The 21248-nt window shown below is 41.8% G+C and overlaps 1 protein-coding gene across 5 annotated transcripts in view; it reads left to right on the top strand.

Annotated features, from left to right (window-relative positions):
- LOC308407189 (protein Dok-7-like) overlaps positions 1 to 21248 on the top strand; it is a 52944-nt gene that overhangs the window by 20601 nt on the left and 11095 nt on the right. For 3 of the 5 annotated variants that reach the window (XM_080898710.1, XM_080898709.1, XM_080898707.1), the window contains exons 6-11: positions 6215 to 6313; positions 6505 to 7301; positions 9526 to 9574; positions 9784 to 10374; positions 12545 to 12633; positions 14218 to 14287. In XM_080898710.1, the coding sequence (XP_080754836.1) occupies positions 6215 to 6313; positions 6505 to 7301; positions 9526 to 9574; positions 9784 to 10374; positions 12545 to 12633; positions 14218 to 14287 (1695 nt within the window). The remainder of the gene's footprint in view (positions 1 to 6214; positions 6314 to 6504; positions 7302 to 9525; positions 9575 to 9783; positions 10375 to 12544; positions 12634 to 14217; positions 14288 to 21248) is intronic. The other 2 variants (XM_080898708.1, XM_080898711.1) reach the window with 2 other exon arrangements.

Below are 21248 nucleotides of genomic sequence, written 5' to 3' on the forward strand. Positions count from 1 at the left end.
CACCTCCTCTATCTGCCGGTGGTACATACCGTGCAGGGGCCTGTCCTTCCATGATGGTTCCTCGTCTCCCTCCTCTTTCTTGGGTTTCTGCTGCCTGAGGTATTCACTGAGCACTCGGTCAGTTGGGGCCATCTTCCCAATGTATTCTTGGATGTTCCTTGTCTCATCCTGGACTGTGGTGCTGACACTCACCAGTCCCCGGCCCCCTTCCTTCCGCTTAGCGTACAGCCTCAGGGTGCTGGACATGGGGTGAAACCCTCCATGCATGGTAAGGAGCTTTCTTGTCTTGATGTCAGTGGCTTCTATCTCCTCCTTTGGCCAGCCTATTACCCCAGCAGGGTACCTGATCACGGGCAGGGCGTACGTGTTGATGGCCCGGATCTTGTTCTTACCATTCAGCTGACTCCTCAGGACTTGCCTGACCCTCTGCAGGTACTTGGTGGTTGCAGCTTTTCTAGCGGCCTCTTCATGGTTCCCATTCGCCTGTGGGATCCCCAGGTACTTGTAACTGTCCTCTATGTCTGCAATGTTGCCTTCTGGTAGTTCAATCCCCTCAGTTCTGACTACCTTCCCTCTCTTTGTTACCATCCGACTACACTTCTCCAGTCCGAACGACATTCCAATGTCATTGCTGTATAGCCTGGTAGTGTGGATCAGTGAATCGATGTCTCGTTCACTCTTGGCATACAGCTTGATGTCATCCATGTACAGGAGGTGGCTGACAACTGCTCCGTTCTGTAGTCGGTATCCGTAGCCGGTCTTGTTAATGATCTCACTGAGGGGGTTCAGGCCTATGCAGAACAGCAGTGGGGACAGAGCATCTCCTTGGTAGATCCCGCACTTGATGGTGACTTGTGCTATGGGCTTGGAGTTGGCCTCTAGTGTTGTACGCCACATCCCCATTGAGTTCCTGATGAAGGCTCTTAGGGTCCCATTGATCTTGTACAATTCTAGGCATTCCAGTATCCAGCTGTGGGGCATTGAGTCATAGGCCTTCTTGTAATCAATCCAGGCAGTGCACAGGTTGGTCAGTCTGGTCTTGCAGTCTCGGCTGATTGTTCTGTCTACCAGTAGCTGGTGTTTTGCGCCTCTGGTATTCTTGCCAATTCCTTTCTGTGTCCCGCTCATGTATTGACCGATGTGACTGTTCATCTTAGCCGATATGATGCCTGACAGGAGCTTCCATGTAGTACTGAGGCAGGTTATTGGTCGGTAGTTGGAGGGGACCGGTCCCTTCTTGGGGTCCTTGGGGATCAGGACTGTCCGGCCTTCAGTTAGCCATTCTGGGTGTCTCTCGTTAACTAGCATCTGGTTCATTTGTGCTGCCAGACGCTCGTGGAGTGCAGTCAGCTTCTTCAGCCAGTAGGCGTGAACCATGTCGGGCCCTGGTGCTGTCCAACTCTTCATACTGGAGACCCTTTCTTGGATATCTGCCACTGTGATGGTTACTGGACCCTGTTCAGGGAGGTCGCTGTGGTCTGCCCTCAGATCCTCTAGCCACTGAGCATTGCCGTTATGGGTTGCATCCTTCTCCCATATGCTCTTCCAGTATTGCTCCGTCTCCAGCCTTGGTGGTGCTGTTCTCTTATTGTTCCCTTGCCACTGAGAGTACACCTTTGCTGGTTCTGTGGAGAACAGCTGGTTTATTCTCCTGCCTTCTATCTCTCTGGTGTACCTCCTCAAGCGGCTGGCCAAGGCTGTGAGTCTTTGCTTGGCAGTTTCCAAGGCCTCAGGTATGGACAGCTTGCTGTATTTCTTATTTGTCGCACCTTTCTGCAACTCCCTTAGTTGGCTAACCTCCCTCCGTGCTACTTTGATCTTGCCCTCTAGCCTCCTTCTCCATGGAGGGTACTGCCCCTTGTGGCTGTTCAACTTGTAGCGAAGCATCTCACTGATCACTGCTGCCGTATTGTAGATCAGCTTGTTAGTGTCGGTAATCGTGGTTGTAGGTATTGTCCGTAGTGCTGCATTAACATCATGTAGCAGACCTTCTGAGGGTACTTCACGTAATCTTGGTAACCGGCTACGGGGGATCCAGGTTTCAAGCTTGGCCATGATCCTATTTTTCAGGTCAGTTCCTCTCGCACTCAACGATCCTTCTCCTATCGCACTTGGGGCTATGTACCCAATCTCGGGTGGGGGTGATGATATCGCCCCCCTGACCTGGCGTCCTGACTCCTCCTTGCCGTAGCATTTGTGTTGTACCTCGTCAATCTCTAGCTGTGAGAGCAGTCCCTTCTTTCGAATGTTGGAACACTGAGCTACTAGTTGTTTCGCCGTCATTGTGGATGTTGGGTATCGAAGAATCCATAGGTCCCTCATCCTATTCATGTAGCCCCTTCCGCTGGGGTTACTTGCGTAGTAGCATTCCAACAACGCCCTGTTTTCGTCTCTTGCCCACCGATGCCTTCTTGTTCCAGTAGCCCACTTTTCGTCAGGGTGCCCTGGTTCCTCAACACCTGACGCGGACCTTGTTGATCATGCAACGATACACAAAATTCACGGTTCGGTTCGATACTTTGGTGTAACGGTTCGATATTTTTTCGATACAAAAAAAATGTTCATGCCTTTTTAATTTGTCATTTATTAAAATTATAAATATATATTTTAACTCAAAAGTACAGTTTTTAAATTTAACCCTAACCCTTGTGCGTGTTTTTTATTTTGACAGCGAATGCGCACCTGCGGACCACTTATGTGCAGCCCTGGTTATTTAGCTCGTCATATTGCAGCCACAGAAATTCTTTTGTCCATGAAACCATAAAGCTGCACTTTCTTTTTGCCTTATAGTCTGATTTGTCATAACTTCTCCGTTTTGTGGTAAGCTTTTCTTTGGCTGTCACTTCTTCACCCTGACCTGTCTTATTTGGCTCAGCAGAACTAAAATATATATCCTGCTGCTTTTACACACGTACTCACATAAGCTCAGCGATTCTCTGTGCGATCAACCTCTCACATGTTTAAGCTGCGGGAGATTTCACTTGTCATGTTTGCATAGTAAGCTAACGATTAATAAGACGATGTCAGAGGAATTGGTGCACAAATTATCATCACTCACAGATCAGTGCTGTCGCTCTCTATACACAGTTCGCACGATTGCAAAGTGAAAGCAAAAAAACAAGCGCAAATTCAAACGCGATTTCAATATGTCACATATTGACAGTGGCTCACCGATGCCAATGACATAATTACCCAGCTACATTTCTGAAAGAATGCAAAAGCATTGACATATATTTTTCCTTCCTACAATAGCCCGACGGGCAGGGCAGAGATAGATTTTGGTAGCCCGACTGAAAAAGATCGCTAGCCCCAGGACGTCGGGCTAGCGATATTGCAAGCCCTGTATCTGATTGAGGAATCACTCATCTTTGGAAAAGAGAGTTTATTACAGAGAAATGTCTCTTTCCAAAATAAAAGCTATACTATCCGCTTCTTCTGGGCTATATTCTCAGGAGCATATTAAACAGCTGTCTAAATGACTCGGCTAAAGTTAGTAGCATGCTTGCTTTTTTTTGTCTGCTTCCACTTGTCTTTGCACTAGGATGATGTCGGCGTAAATGTGCAGTCATATTCGTTGTGTTCCCACTAGTGCTTTCAGGTTAATCTCGTTGAAATGATCTTAACGCCACAACACGGCAAATCTCCGTTAACGAGCTACCGCCGATCGCCCGTGCATGGGGCTAGACGGCCAACACGTTAACGAGCTAACTGGGCTAACACACTAGTTCCCACCCATGTAATTGAGCATTGCATGGCACATCCAACATACTGTTTTACTTTAGTCCATGACTCGCTTACCTTCAGGGTCATACGTCACATGAAAACCAAAATAATTCCAAACGCCAGATCTGAATGAGGGTGGGGGAGGTCCATGTTGTAAGGAGAGCTTAACTTCTGTCTCGCTAGCTTGCCCTGCGCTCTTCCTTCTGACGATGCTGTCTGTGTTGAGCGCTCAGTGAATCTGCGTTCGACTACTCCGCCTAGGCTGCACTGTCGACCCTAGGCGGAGTAGTCGAACGCAGATTCACTGAGCGCTCAACACAGACAGCATCGTCAGAAGGAAAGTTGATAAAATAAATTACAAATTTTGTATTGTTCGATACATATGCGTACCGAACCGAAAGCACTGTATCGAACGGTTCAATATCGATACGAATATCGTTGCACCCCTAATATATGTGTGTGTGTGTGTGTGTGTATATATATATATGTGTATATATATATATATATATATATATATATATATATATATATATATATATATATATATATATATATATATATATATATATATAATGAGAATAAATTGATAAAAATACAAACTCCTCATTTTACACTATTTAACAATCTGAAATACTCAGTGCAGCTGTTTCAGTAGCAAAAACCTTACAGCATTAACTTAGTGATCATTTACTGAGTGACTTTATCAGTCTCTCATGTTGTTATGGTTAGGCAGACCCTTTTTCAGTTTCAGCATTTGTGTATGCACAGCTCTCTTGCGGTCCTACCACAGCATTTTAGTCGGGTTGGACAAACACATTCTTTTCCTTTTCAGATATTCTGTTGTAGATTTGCTGCCGTGCTGGGGATCATTGTCCTGTTGCATGATTCAGTTTCAGCCAGGCTTGAGCTTTAGACAGATGGGCTCTAGAAAACTTTGCTACACAGAGGAGTTCATGGTGCCAAGATCCTGAGGTCTGCAAAACGAGCCCAAATCATCACCCCTACACCACTGTCATTGACAGTTGGTATGAGGTGTTTGTGCTGATGTGCTTTGTTTGGCTTTTGGCAGACGTGCACAGCCAAACATCTCCACTTTGGTCTCATCTGTGCAAAGGAAATTGTTCCAGAAGTCTTGTTCACATGCAGCTATGCAAACCAAACCTCGCTGCCATTCTCCTGCAATCCTTCCAAACACATCACACTTGTTGAGCCCTTTTCTAACTGTACTGTTATGAACTTTGACATTTAACATACTGAGGCCTGTAGATTCTAAGATGTAGTTTTTTTGCAGTTTCTACAGTATTGCTTCAATATTCTGTTATACTGCCACAATAGGGGATGCTTATATTAAACATGGCCAGAATTTCAAGTAATGAGGTTAGTGTATGTGCCAGTAATCTCTGTGAGCCAAAAGCTCAGGCTTCAGACTGCTCTAAACACTGTGATGTCAGAGGATATCTCAAATATGGTCGTATGAGCACTGAAACTCCACCCACCTGCTGTCCAGACCTTCTGTTTCTGAGTGGCAGGCAATCAGAAGAAAGTCGGCTTAAAGGGAGAGGCTATAGCTGCTTGTTTCAGGCAGAGGATGATCTAAGGGGTTACAACAAGACCCTAACTTTGACTCATGCAAAGGTATGTTGTAGTCCAGTAATGTAAGCATGGAGTTCAATCAGAAACAGGAAAAATCCACAAAAATCTACAAAATACTTAAAGGAAAAATAATGGAGGAACCTCAGCCTATATGTATAAATATAAATATATGTATATGAGGAAGCCTGCTTTCTCAAGTGGCACCATTAAAGGAATGTGTGGTCAATATGTGGGGAAAAAAAGACACTTTTTATTTTTAATTTTTTCCCAGTGTGACCTTTTTCAAACACCTTTTTAGACACTCCTGTACACTGGAGGTCAGTACTCATCACCTGGGATTTCAGACTTATGGTATATTTACCACTTTACTGATGCAGGATTCAGATGGATATAAAAAAATATATCAGCCCAGTGTTAGAACTGACCTTGATGGTCCAAGGCACATTAGATTCATGCACTTCCGCCAGCAGCAGAACGCGTACCAGCAGAGCCACGTGGCAGCACTATTAATACACCCCTCAGTGTTGCACAAATACTGCTAGGTGTTCCCCTGTGTGACCCTTTTCTCTGCCTGTCCAACAGCACGCTACACTCAGGGATCAAATAATAGCACACGTCCGCAAAGTTGTTTACTCCTTTTCACTTACACCTTGTGGCTGACACTGTTTGCGCGTTCACAGACAGTTGAGTGAGACCGTTGCAGTTTAGAGTGTTTTCGCAGCTGTGCCCGTGTCACCGCCGCGGTTCAGCTGCGTCACATTTGATCCCATATCTCATTGACAGTGTCGAGATTCATCACACTTAGCACTTACACTTCATTTTTCTCTGCCCGACTTTTCATGATTGAGATCATGCTGGCTGCTATTTATAATACAGCCCTTTGTTTTTTTTTTTACAGATCCTAGTGGCAGCCAGACCACTTCAGAGGAAAAGCTGAACCTCGAGGCCCAGGAGCTAGAGAAACGACTGAGCATGCTCTCTCATGGGAGTGGCACAGGTAGAAAACACGACTAAAGTTTTTGGGTGCGCTGGCAGGTGCTTTGATTTATTGTTCCGTTAAGTGGAAGGAAAAAAAGACCGAGGCAAAGAGAGTGTGTCATGATTCCTTAATGTGCTTTGTTGATGAAAGCAGTGTTTTTGTTGATTAAATTCATTAAAGGTTTAATTATGTTCTGCTCGTCTTGGCAGTCTCTTTGACTTACTGCCCGTCTGCTGGGGGCGACGACCGCAGCATTTCCGGTTCTTCTGACACTTCAGACACCAGTCACTCAGACTGCAGCATTGGCAGCCGGCTGGGAATTTGGACTGAACCGGCTTCCAACCCACCTGAAAACGTCAGCCACACGGGCGCTAAAGTGCCACTGCAGATCAGCGAGAAGCTTTCTGCCAACCAGGGAGGTGGACACCGGCCTGCGGCTAAGCCGCCCCGGCAACTTCAGGAAATCGGTCGTCAGAGCTCATCAGACAGTGGCATCGCCACTGGCAGCCATTCCTCGTACACTGGCAGTTTCTCTTCCTACACAGGCAGTCTGGATATGACCCCCGGAGAGGACTTTGGTTCTTTTTTAAGCTTGCCTCCACATTTGGCTCAAGATCTCAGCCCTTGCACTTGTCCTGCTGTTCCTGGACGTGACTACCAGGTGCCAACTTCACTTAGGTATGTCTATGACACTCCCAGGAGTGTTTTACAGGAAGCAGGTGGAGGTGCCAAAGACAATGAAGCCTCCGCCTCAACTAAAGACCCTCCAGCCCTTTTAGGGTTCACAGCAGAGGCAGCAAAACAGGACAAGAGCAGTGCCACAACCCCTGAGGCTCACTCAGAAGCTACTGAAAGTCAGTCAGTGAGTGAACTCTTTCAGGGCCTTTCAGTGACGAATAAGAAAACCAAGGTGGCACCCTCTAGTGACTCTTGTAATACCTGCACCTCCTTCACTTCTGTCTCCAAAACCATCGTGACCATCTGCTCTGTATGCGGTGGAGTTAAGGTAAGTGGAAACACAAGTATTCTGTTTGTTTTCTGGCAAAAGGGAATGTTGATCAGATCTGGGTTAAACAAGCGTAGCTGCTCTCATGAACCATCTGTTTTTCCATCAAACTTCAAAAAACGAAGGAAAAAAAGTCATCAGTCCTGTTCAAATGGTCTCGTGAACACGCTCCATTATATAACCTGCTGTCACGCAGTAGCAGCTTGTGTGCACAGGCTTTATCATCAGTGTATCATCTGTTCTGTAGCCCGCTTGTCAGTGTGACCTTTGTGGTATCGTGCGGGCTGACGGTGATGCCGCGCTGCGTTTGGTGTCAGAACAACTAACAGTCCCACGGCCCATCTGTCCAACACGTTAGTGTTTCTGCACTCGGTTCAGTTTTACACTGTCACTGAATATGGCAGATTCACACCTTGTAAGTTATGAGTGACTTGCAATTTTCTATCCTTATTACACCTCTGCTTCTGTATATCTGTGTATGCATATCTAGGTCAAAACACACAATCTTTATTTAATGCCTTTAACGCCCTTTAGGCTCACTTCAAGCTGTTTAACTCCGTGCGTGCTTCACTCGCCTGTGAGCGCCGAACTATTTTGCTGTTTTATTTATTTATTTTTAAATACTCAAGTACAGACTTTGGTGGTATTCTTTGTTTGAGCTTTGGCTGACTTCTTCTGTGGTGTCAGAGTTGGTGTGAATTTTTCTTTTTCAGAGTGTAGTCTTTGTAAGGGGTACAGCTGATAATTATTTATCTTATTAATGAATCTGGGGACTATTTTGACAAAGATTTTGTGCATATTATGTGAATAAAGTACTATTATAATTCATTCAGGGCTAGAATTGGAGACAGTTTTTTGCTTTTTCAGAATTGCATGATACATGATACATGTTCTGATTGGCCAGCGATGGCTTAAGGATTAATCATTTGTTGACTTTTGGAGTAACAGGGAGTTATACACATATACAGTGCATTATCTGATGGCTTGCTGCTTTCAGGTACAAAAGTAGCTGAAGGTTTTTTCTGTTCCTTATTAGTCACTTTTACTCAATACAGAGAGCTCCACCTGCTGGCAGTGCATTTATTTAAGAGTGCAAGCTGCATTTGTTTGATTGGGTAGATAAAAAAAAAAAAAAAAAAAAAAAATCAGCTCTGTATTTTCCGTTGGTCTACAGTGAAGTAGATGAATACTAGTTATTGGCCAGGTGGATCAGACATGAATGCCACGGGAGGGGATCCAACTCCTTCAGCCTGAACAACACCATCTACCCCTGTAGTGTTGACTGGCTCAGTGGAAAAGGGCTAGTTCACAGGACACATTAAACCGTGACTATTATAATTACAATCACATGGATGTAATAAGATTTAAGGAACCTGGTTGGTTTCTCACTTGGGGAGTTTGTGTAATTGTTTTATAAGAAAAAACAAAGCAGCGCTCGCCTGTGATCATGTGATGCCGAAGTCAGACAGCCCCCGATATAACACTCATTCACAGCCATGACGCCTGATTTACACTCAAAATCAGGCGAATCGTAATAATTTGGAAATCATAATCAGTCAAATCAACATAATTTTACTGCATTTCCTCAAATAATACAGTGCAGATGTTTAATGAAATGACTGGGCCTTTTTAAACTCAGTGCATAAATAAAAATATATAATTTTCAGAATCAGAATCAGAATCAGAATACTTTATTGATCCCTGGGGGAAATTATTTTTTGTTACAGTGCTCCATTTTAAACCAACATTAAGACAAGACAGACAATACGCTAACTAAGAATAGTACAATATATACATATATATACATACATACATACATAAGTCACTTATAAATAAATATTTGGAAAAGAAACATGTGTAGTTGTAGCAGCAAACAGTGTGTTAAGTGGATGCGTTGTACAGGGAGATGGCCACAGGCAGGAATGATTTCCTGTGTCGTTCAGTGGTGCTTTTCGGTAATCTCAGTCTCTCACTGAACGAGCTCCTGTGACTGACCAACATTTTGAGTCATTTTATAGATTTTTGTTCTCAGAGGAAGTAGTGGGCTTGTGAGCCATAGCCAGGCTGTTGAAGCGTGAAGTCCCTGAGTCACTTTTGTTCTTTTTATCAGCTTTGTTGACAAAAAATAAACTAATATGTAGGTCATTGCGAGCCTTTCCCTCATATTTCAATATTAGAGTGGACTGTTAAAATAAAAGTCATTTTTTTCATCAATATTTCACAGGGGACTCCATACAGCCCTTGTAGTTCTTCAGTGATACCTGCCACACCAGGTAAGGATACTCCTCTGAAGTCTTTCATGCACGCTGCGTGTGGTTTCTCTTGCATGCATAAACGGTTTTAAAGCACGCTGGGCAAAAAACATTGATGTAGCAGCCACAGCTTGCTGTTTTGATTTGGGACAGAAATCAAAGTTGTTGTAGGTTTTTGGTTTTTTTTTTTTTTTTAATTTTGCCTCCAGAACATCATATTTTTAATCCAGCAGATCAAAGTGGTGACAAATCACCATGCAGACCCAGTACCAGTGAACACACTGGTGCGGAGATGAAAATTCAGGAGACCTCTCCTGGCTCTGAAATCATCCACAGTGCGGGGATGCTAACTGTGAAGATGAGTGAGGAGTCACGGCTGCCAAAAAAAGGAAGAGAGAAATTAGCCTGTCTTTTAGCTGATCTGCTCAGCTTTCCAGGCACAGATAGCCAGCCAGAGGCAAAGACACACAGATTGAACCTGTATGAGTCAATGAGCCCTGCTTTTGGTAATGAGCTTAATTTGGCACCAGCAGTACCATTACAAGACTCACAGCAAGACAAAAGAGCTGTCATTTATGAAAACTGTTTGAAGTGTCAAGGAGAGCACTGCCAGCCTCCACCACGGGCCGTGCCCGCTCAAAAGTGGCGCAACAGGAACATTTCCCCTTTAAAAAGCTTTCCGACTTGGCTGCACCTGAAGAAAGGCCAAGAACATCCAGCTAATGAGGAGTTACTGTACCAAGCCCTAAACGATTCATCACAGAGCGCGGATGGGCAGTGTTGGTATGAAGAGATAAATGGATCGACAGTGACCAGTGAAGGTAAGAGGCCACCTTCGACAGTTTCCTCTTCAACTGATCGCAAACTTCAGATCCTTGGCTGGTTTCCTCTTTTTCCCCATTCTGTTCCTTTTGAGGATCTTTTTCTGTCCCGTTCCTTGTGTTTCTCTCAGTGAAACCACTCTTTCTTCCTGGCTTATTTTCTCTAATCAGTCACTTGTGTTGCTTTGTAGAGCTGAGCCTTGAGGTGAGCTTTGCCGCAAAGTTGCAAAATCAGGAATGATAGTTTATCCTGTGACTGTCACTGTGTACCAACTCAGTCATTTACAGTCAGTCTTTTACCTGCTAGAGCAGAGAGAGAGAGTCATGTCTCAAATCAAACACAGCAGATTGTGTCCTTTTTGGAAGTTTGCAGTAATTAACTGTGATCGTTAACTGTTGTTGTGGTACTTTTGCATTGAAGATGTTTACGTACAACACTGAACAAAACCACAAAAAGCCTTATGAGCATGTTACGATTGGATAGCAGCTACTGCTGTCAACAACGTCCATAATTTTAGCTTCAGCTTTAGCATTAGTAATACATCCTCTTCTCATGGTGGTCTCTTCACTGCCTCTACCTCTGTAGTTAAGATGGCAAAGGTGCACAGAAACCAACACTAAACACTTTGACCATTACGCTACATTGCCTGGGTATTTATAGTGCCATGCATGTAGTCTCGCAGAAGTGTAATAAAAAATGACACAGCTTTTAGAGGGTTTATACACTCACTGGCCACTTTATTAGGTCCACTTGGTAATACTGGGTTGGAGCCCCTCGTTTGCCTTCAGTGCAGTCTTAATTCTTCATGGCACAGATTCAACAAGGTGCTGGAAACATTCCTCAGAGATTTTGGTTCATGTTGAAATGATAGTATAACGCAGTAGATGCAGATTTGTTGGCTGCACATCCATGATGGGAAACTCCTGTTCCTCCACATCCTGAAGGTGCTCTGTTGGATTAAGCTCTGGTGACTATGGAGGTCATTTGAGTACAATGAACTTATTTTCATGGGAATGTTTGAGATGATTTGAGCTTTGTGACATGGTGTGTTATCCTCCCATCAGTGTACACTGGTCATAAAGGGATGGATATGTTCAGCAGCAACGGTCAGGTAGGCTGTGGTGTTTAGATGATGCTCAGTTTGTACTAAGGGGATCAGAGTGTGCCAAGAACATGTCCTCCATACCATTACACCACCGGCAGCCTGAACTGTTGATACAAGGGAGGACGGATACACGCTTTCATGTTATTTACACCAAAAATCTGACCCTTCAAAACTCTTCAGAGTAGACACCGTTTTTCTAATATTTTAGTATCCAGTTTTAGTGAGCTTGTGTGAAGTGTAGCCATGTCAAACGTCTCTTAAATCATCTTTCTTCCTCATTCTGATGCTCAGTTTGAACTCCAGCAGGTCGTCTTGACCATGTCTGAATGCACTGAGCTGCTGCCGTGTGATTGGCTGATTAGACATTTGCATCACTGATCAGTTGAACATTATACCTAATAAAGTGGCCAGTGGGTGTAAGTGGTCTCTCGTGAATTTAATCCTGTTTACAGAAAGATTAACTAAGACTTTTTAAATGAAATGTCATCTGTAAATTTTTAAGTTTTTTGTGAGCACAGAAAGACCACTTTTTAGGAAAGGAGTAACCATTTCTTAATCTATTGTCGGAATTATATATGTGTGTTACAAGTAAATTTTAGGATGGGGTCTGTTATTATTAGTTCCACAGATCAAATGATGACAACATGATAATTTTATTTATATCTATAAATATTGACAGTAAATGAAGCCAAAATGACACATCTTAAACATTTTAACAAAATTCAGGGTGCAATTTCTGTCCTTTGCTTGTTATCCATGATTCATACTGAGCAACAAAAGGATCCTATTTAACTATTTGTTCTTTAAAAGAAAAAAGGAAAAAAACTCTTAGTATTGTGTGATGATGAATCAAGCCTTTGTTGTTTGTTCTCACCACTCGATCTGCACGAATTCCTCCATTTGCATGGAGAAAATTGTGTCTGCTTTGGTTCACAAAGTGCATTTAAACAAAAAAAGAAAAGAAAGCAACACAATGTGGTATAATTTTTTTCCGATGAGTTACAATAATAAAATGTGTTTTTGTTTCTTATATGTAAAATGCACAATATCGTCTCTTTCACCAGACAAAAGGCTTAGTAGTAAAGAGGAAAGACGCAGAGCCGATCCTGCTTATGAGATCATGGAGAGTCGGATGCTGGAGAGGAACCCAGAGGTAGACACATCCAAAACACTGTAATCCGCTTTACACTATCAACAACTCACACATTTTTACTTTGCAACTCATTGTGCTCTTAGTTCAGCTAAGCATTTGGGGGAAATGTCTGATATCATGAGAATATTAACTGAATACACAGAATAAAGGGCAACCCATAGAGGTTTGTTATTAAGAGGCTTCAGTAGTAAATCTGAAATTAGACATGGAAAAATATGTCCAATAAGCATTTTGTAGTTTTGAGCCTATTGTCCTGATATTATTAAGCATTTGGATTAGAATAAGCGAGTTTAAGGGTTTGTATTTTCTCTATAATGAACTGAAGTTTTAGCATGAAAACAATGTATTTAATGCACTCGCAATTACAGCCGCAAATACACTTGATTACGTGATCATCATCAAGCATGAACAAAAAGCAGACATTTTGGCAGTTTCTTGGTCTGAGGCATAACACACAGGAAAAGACATCAGCAGTGATCTTAAACAAGCAGTTGTTGCTGCTCATCAGTCGGAGAAGAGTTATGGGGTATTTCAAAACATTTGAAGTCCATCATTCTGCAGCGAGACAGACTATTGACAACCAGAAAATACTCAGGATGGCTGGAATTCTTCCCAGGAGTGGGCTTCCCAGCAAACTCACCCCAAGGTCAGATTGTGCAGTGCTCAGAGAAACTGCAAAAAGCCCAAGAGCTACACCTTAGACCTTAACGGCCTCAGTTAGGATTTTAAATGTTAAAGACATGCAACAGGGCAGTGATCCCAAGCACAGCAGCAAATCTACAACAGTATGACTGAGAAACAAAAGAATCAAGGTGCTGCAATCATCCAGTCAAAGTCAAGACTCCACCCTTAAGGAAAGGGTGTGGTGACCTCAAAAGGACTGTGCATAAATGAATACCAGCAGATCTCAATGAGCTGAAGTGGCTTTGTAAAGAAGTGTGGGCCAGAATTCCTCCACAGCAATGTGAGACACTGATAAAGTCACACACACACTTACTGCAAGCATATTACATGTTCATGTTTGTCCTGTGCTGTCGTTCTTTTTTATGTGACTGTAAAAGATGGCTACCATTATGTCACCTACTAGTGTCTGGACTCTGTATTTTTAAACTTTAATATTAGCATCTATAGCCCAGAGAGTAAAGTGCTAAATATCATCATCATTGTCATCATCGTCATCATCATCGTCATCATTGTCGTCGTCTATTTATATAGCACTTTAAAAAGGCACCAGGCAGACCAAAGTGCTGAACAATACAAAAACAAAGAAAAGCATATCAGGTAATGTTAGCATTAAATGCTAACAGTTCATCATACAGACATGGGTAAGCTCACTAAAACTGGAGCACAATCTTATTTAATGCTCTGCACTGCAGTGGGCCTAAAGTTCATGGTTATCTGTCTGTAGCGATGCTGCACAGTGTTCGCACATGTAAGACATAGCCCTGAGTTCTGAGTAAATTCCAAATGTCTATAAATACTCCTCATGTGCCCACTGAACAGTCATCGTCACACTTATGTAATAAACTTATGTCACTCAATGCAAGTTATAATCAGCAGTGCTTACTTTAATGTGTGTTGCAGGCACAGGAAAAACACAAGTATGAACTAATGGGCAGCTACGGCCAGCAGAGGTTCCTTCAAGAGACTGAAGGTGAGTGAGACTGACGCCAGGCAATCAACATAACCAGGTTGTTTCAGCGATTTGGTTCATTATTTTTTTCAGCCAAGCTATTCAAACATATGCAGATTTTCAAGTCTGTAGCAGCACAAATGGATTTTTCTTTTTTCTGAATGGACCATTTTAGTTTTTTAAAGTGCTCTGAACACTTTTCAGCTGTGCATTACCCAGGCTTCTTACAATAACCGGGCCCACTTACGGAAAGTGAATTAAATTGAGTCATGCGCCTGAATCAACATCGCTGTAAACCATCACCTGTTGCTTGGTGTGCTTGGACTGAAATGAATAAATAAAACGAGGCTCATTCAGAGTCTGAAAAGCAGACTGGCACTAAGCATAACATCCACAAGGCTGAACATAGGAACATGTTATATCTCGGCGCGCTCGCCATACACCTGCTTGACTTCAGTCAGGGCAGTGAACTGTAATGCTGATGGGGACTTGCCTTCATGAAGTGGCTATTACTACATAGCACATGAAGCGCATTACAGAGACTCTCTGCAAGCACCAGCTGTCAGATTAGTGTAAACAAAGGGGTAATTAGCACTTTATTACATGTAAAATAGTTGTGCCATGCAAACTAGTTTGTATGGAGAAATTTTTTGCTGCTAAATTTTTAAGCCTTTTCATTGCAAATTTGCACTGTAGTAAACGTCACTGTTTGGAAAAAAGCTGCTTAAGTGTAGCATCAATAGCTAAAATTGCTCAAAACTAAAGGGGAGCTCCTGGTCACTCAAGGAGAGAGGATTCTGGGAAATCTCCATAATAAGAAACACCCCTGGAGAAAGTATTACATTAGAAACAGTCATTCACCTAAACAATGAACTTATTAGAATTCGTTTACTAAATAATATTTTACACGAATACTAATATAATAAAATTATAGAAATGCTATTTTACAGTATGGTGCAAAACTCCCTGCACTTCTTTGCTTTTTGCAAGTAAAATAGGGAATAGGTGCAGCAATCATTTTTTAAATGTGTAAAGATCAATGTCAGTGTTTGGAATGAACACCTTTCTTGTAATTTCTTTAAGTAGTGTTCAGGAATAGTTCTCCAGGCTTCTTGAAGGACATTCAGAGTTCTTCTTTGGACCTTTTGTTCTGTTCTCTGTTATGATGATGCTACAATCGATGACTGATGGTTTCTGATTATGAGTTTTTCTATCCAGGTCTGTCTATCTTTTACTGCATTGGCAGTGTGCTTGAGATCATTGTTATACTAAAAAAATGAAGCCTTTCCTGATGCTATTGCATGGATGATAAAAGTCTGATGTTACTTTTTCTGTTCATAATTTCATCAATTTTGACATAATCCCTACACCACTGGCTGAAACCAGGACAGAGCCTCCACTGTATTTTACAGGGTTCCACTCAGCTGACCTCCTCTATACACACTGATAATTTAAACTTTTTAAAACATGAATGTATTTTATTTATATAAGACTTTACAAAATGTGTACAAAAACGAACATAAAACAAACAATTGGCAATGATAAAAGAAACACTGAAGACCAATAAACTGAAAATGTTAGAAATTTGAGTATTGAGGAAATAAGAGCGAGATATGTAGCTATAGTATCAATCAATCAATCAATCAGTCAGTCAGTCAGTCAGTCAGTCAGTCAGTCAGTAAATACATATGCATTAAAACAGGACTTAAAGGAAGTGACTGACTCCATGACTAGTTGGTTCTGTTCCTGATCCTGGCCTGATTACCACTGAAATTAAAGGCGAACCTCCTATTTATTCAGATAGGTGAAATAACTGCACAAATAAATACGATGGCTACTGTGTGGCAAAACTTCCAGACACACTTCTCTTGTAGATAATGTGAAGTAGTAAAAGGATATGAGAGAGTATTCACTCTTTGAACTTTTTTACATTTTACTAATGACCTGCTTTTAAAGGAAAAAGTTCTAAGAAATTTGTAAAACTTTCCAAAGCAGTTCCCTTTTTGTTAAGTTGATACTAATTAAAGAAATGCTATGCAAGCGCTACAGTTTTTATTCGTTTAAAAGGAACCGTAAAGCTCGAGGTCCAAACAACAAATTAATATTAAATTAATGTGATGTTTACCCGAGGTTAATTTCAGCATTTGGCTGTTTTTCTTTTCCCATTTTTTTGCACATCATTGTGTCCTTTTGTTTCTTTCCAATGTGGGAATGAATACACAAAGGGACAAATTAGGGCTAAACAGAGGTGTAATTTAAAATGGCATTAATTTACCCCATCTATGGTTAGACAGATAAATCGCATGCAAAACAGACAACGGCATGAGTCACAGTCTTTGCTATTTGGTTTTTTTTTTTTTTATGTCTTCATTGGCTTTTTATCCAAAGCCATAAACTCGAGTTACGTAAAGGCCCATTGTGTGCTGAGAAAACTCACAGATGTGTAACCAGAGAGTGCAGTGATGTGTGACGGGCTGCCTCCCCTGATATGAGGCGAGAGGACAGTTGTCAGGGGACGTTTGGCCACTTAAGCATCCCACACCCAGAAACATGCCCTCAGTCAAACACACACCTGCTCTACAAAGTCCCTGCAGCTGTCGCAGTGTGGCACCAAACCCATCAGTCATTTTCACGTACCTACACACGACTCACGACTCCCTCGTCATCTTTCCCATCATCCCGCTTCAGCGGACACTTAATGGATGGGGGGTAGACCGGATGTGGCTAAGTCCAGCAGCTAAGGTATGTGGGCTTAGTGGAAGATAAGCTACAGAAAAACTGTCATATGATTTAAGAACTTTTCATATTAAAGCAATGCACACAGGTCAAATAAATAAAATATCAGGTTTGAGGCATTCCAGACTTTGCAATAAATCATAGCTCTATGTGATGAAAAATGCAAGCGGACACACACATGCTTGCATCATGAGTGCGTCACTGTATCAGAACGCAGCTAAACAAACACTGGCTTTGCCCGTGGCGTTTTAGATGCTGCTGTGTTGGTCATTACATGTTACACACTAAGTGGTCGGCTTGGAGAGGTGTGAATTGCACCTCAGGACAGTTTAGGCTTCACACTGCTAATCCATTTCTGAAATGATATTTGTAGAACCAGCCCATAGCCATTATGTTGTCTTTAATTATTCAAATTTTACTGTTTATTGAACTTATCTCCTACTCTTTGTTTCCCACCAAAATAATCACACTGGTGCTGACATGAAGAGAGTATCTCATTGATATTAAAATGAATACCACCAAGTCTCAGGTGGGAATTAATACAAATACACCATTTTATGCTAAAGCTTTTAGCTTACAGGCAGGGGCTTCTTTCCAAGTTCAGCGGAAGAGGCATCGTAATCAAAAACCTGCCAACAGCATGACACCAAAGTAAGCAGTTTGAACCCTTGAATTACTTGAATCTTCTTTATAATGTTGCTTTAATTCATTGAGGTTTCCGGGCATTTGTTTAGGCACAGCTCCTTATGTACCTATCACAGTATTTCAGTTAGGTTCAGGTCTGGACTCATTGCTACACCTTGATTCTTTTCCTTTTCAGCCGTGCTGTTGTAGGTTTGTTGCTGTCCTTGGGCTCATTGCCCAGTTGTTGGAGTCAGTTCGAGACATGCTTTGGCTATCAGACAGATTGCTTCACTGGAATACTTTAGTACACAGAAGAGTTCATAATCAGGTCCCATGACTACCAAACAAGCAAAAATCATCATCCCTCCCCCTCCGTGCTTTACGCTTGATACAGCGCAGACATTATCGAAAGAAGATGGTTTTCCACCTGAAACTTTGCAAGGTCTAAACAGTATGTCATCTATAAATCTGTGTATTATTCAAATAATATTCTTTGACATGTTTTCAAGATTACGCAAAAACCCTCCAGCCCTCCAAGGGGCTGATTATAAGTTTTGATTTCTAAAAATCAGCCTTTACTAAAGACCACATAGACTACACTATCATAAATAGGATTTTGGTAGGACCGTCTTTGTGGCTCGTGCACATCTGTGATGTAGTCTTGCTCTCAAAAACTATTTTAATTTCACGCACCCGCCTCTTCAACTTTTTACACAAGTTTATCGCATCAAAAAGTGGATGTTGTTGTCCTGGTGAAGGTCTCATTTAAAGCTGAAACTGGAGCGGGAGTGAAATGGTAAGGTGTTCTAGTCAAAGAAAAACAAACACCTACACTAGGGCATTTTGCTTTCCCATTCCCAAAGGTTTCCACATGCATACGTTGCCATAAATTGTACATTGTGGGAGGTTTACAGGTCTTTGTAATCCTTTTTGTGTACATACCACAGCTTAGTGTCCTTCTGCAACAATAATGTGGGAAAGGTGCAAAACCCACACACCCTGAATACACAGTTATTATCTGAACTGTGTTTTCCATCCGAAAGCACTTGACTTTTTAAGCTGGGGGTCACTAAACTCTGTCAGGTATTGCCTCTAACTTCTCCCCTGGAGGTTTTGCAAAGTGTATTATCGAGGCGTCCCCCAGCCTTAGAGCTGTGGGCAAATCCACTGTTGTAATGGAAGCCATTATAAAGCACCACACTCTCCTGCAAGGGCTGGTTGGTGTCTGATCAATTAGGTTAGACTTTGCCAAAGGCTGTACCCACTGAGACTTTGCTGGCGTCTAATGGCTTCTCACTGATTGTAAGAGTGTCCCCTGGGGTTGATGCTTCTGAGCTGCGGGTAATGGCCACTGCCTACTACCATTTAGGAAGAGTCAATAGCAGGTGAAATCTTTTTTCCCAAATGTTGTTCTATACAATCTGTATGCCAATGGTAACGCACTATCTGTGACAGGGTAATTGCAACAAGAGAAATATGAATCCATGTTGGCGCATATATAATCCTGTAGGTATTATATATGCGCCAACATCTATTGTTTTATTTACTATAAGACGGTTATAGACGTTCTACTACAGAGTCCACACTCTGATTAATGTTTCTGTTTGTAGTTGTGAAATGCCTCAACCAAGCTGCTTTGTGTTGCTTTGATTGACAAATAATGACGGAAGATAAAAAAACAAAAAAAATAAATCTTTTCTGTGATCCAGATCTACTCTTTAATCTTTAAACATCAATGCACACACAGCAACGGACTCAAAGAAAGATAGATAAATGTTCACAGGCTCAGATCAGCAGTGTTTGCATTGTTAGGAACAGTGCGTTGTTTTGCTACGTCTGTAAGGGTCTGGGCTTTTTGAATTCTTTTTGTTTTCTTTTTAGTTAATGATGAAACATTTTTTGTTGACATTATACTTGAAAAAGATAACACAGGCTCTGTTTGTGTATTGTAGCTCAACTATGATCCTTGAGGGTAAATCAGGGAAAAATGTATTTGCATTGGTGCGTTTTTCAACAATTCACTCTTTTTTTGGGGGTCCGATATTAATATAAAAACAGATATTGTTTTTCCCTAAAATAATTTCAAAGAAATTATATATGATTTACTGTTTGGACTCCACTTTGTACATAATGAATACAAGACTGTGTGTTTTTTCATATTTTTTTTAATAGTGCTGAAAATAAAGTGAAACTATAAAACTATAGTATTAAATAATTAGTTAATCATTTGATCAGTTTTGCATTGCATTTCAAAAATCAGCAGATAAAAAAAGATATTCATGAACAATAGGGATGGGAATTGTAAACTGGTTCCTGTTCCCAGTCTTCCAATTCCTTGGGATTGTTGGTCTGCCTGCCAGTTGATCCCACTTTCTTGCACTCTTGCAACGATGAACTGTTTTCAGTTCTCGTGTCAGAGGAAGGAAATGGCGACACAGTCTAGAACGTGGATATGAACAAAGACGAGATAAATGGTCTTTGTGTGCAACGTCGAAAACTGCATCCAGGACAGAAACAACCACATTATGCTGCTGACTTTTTTCTTTTTGGAAGCAGTAATGAGCCTGCAGGCCCTGTTCCAACTTTCACAAGTTGATGGAATTGCCTTATCATGATCCAACACCACTGGCAGAAATACAGCCTCGAACCATGACACAGTATTCGCCATGTTTTGTAAATGGCTATAGATACTCACTGTTGTCTCTATCTCCTGAACTTCTCCATGCACACGGATGGTTTGAACAAAAACATTTCAGCTTTAGTTTCATCACTCCATAAGGCCCACTCCACTTTCTTCCTGTTTCCCTTCTTTAAGAGTGGCTTCTTGACAGCAACGCTTCCACTTAAACCATTTCTGATGAAGCTTCAGTGAGCAGTCGATGGATAACCTGAAGGCCCAGATGCATCTCTCAGGTCCTGTGTCAGCTCTGTTGGGTTTATTAAAGACTTGAATTGCAGCTACTTGAACTGCACTCTAGTTATGTGGTCACTGCAGGCCATAGTGTACGACTTGCATCACTTGCATGCTCATCAAACATTCAGTGACCCCTCGTGCTCTGTGATTGAGGCTAGATTAGAGTCCTTCCTTCCATGCTCTGAGTTCAGTTGGAAAACAGTCTTCGGGTCTCAAAATGTGAATTTTTTTTTTCCTTTTCTTTTTTTAAATTATGGACCGCTAAAGATGAGAGGCAACATCTGGCTTGCTGTCAGCACGCAGTTAAAAAGCCAGCATCTGTGATGGTATAAAGGGTCATTAATGCACATAGCATGAGTAACATGTTTGGAGGCACCACTAACAATATGTTGAAAAATAGACACAGCTTTTGGAGCAACATATGCTGCCATGCAGATGATTTGATTATCAGGGAAAAGTCTTGCCTGCAATGCCAAACAACATTCTGCATGTTTACCAGAAAACATCAAAGTGAAGGTGTCTGAAAATTGGATGTATCCGAAGTCCAGACCTTTAGATCGGATTTGGTGCATTATGAAACAATGAATTTGACAAAGAAAGCATAGGTGAGTCTGAAAATGTTTATATTTCAGCATTATAGTAATTCTTTCCCTTAGTTCCCAGACACCGTGTTGCTAATCATGCCCCTGTCCCAACAAATTCAAATGG

Source organism: Rhamphochromis sp. 'chilingali' (assembly GCF_963969265.1).
Source record: "Rhamphochromis sp. 'chilingali' genome assembly, chromosome: 1".
Classification (NCBI taxonomy): domain Eukaryota; kingdom Metazoa; phylum Chordata; class Actinopteri; order Cichliformes; family Cichlidae; genus Rhamphochromis; species Rhamphochromis sp. 'chilingali'.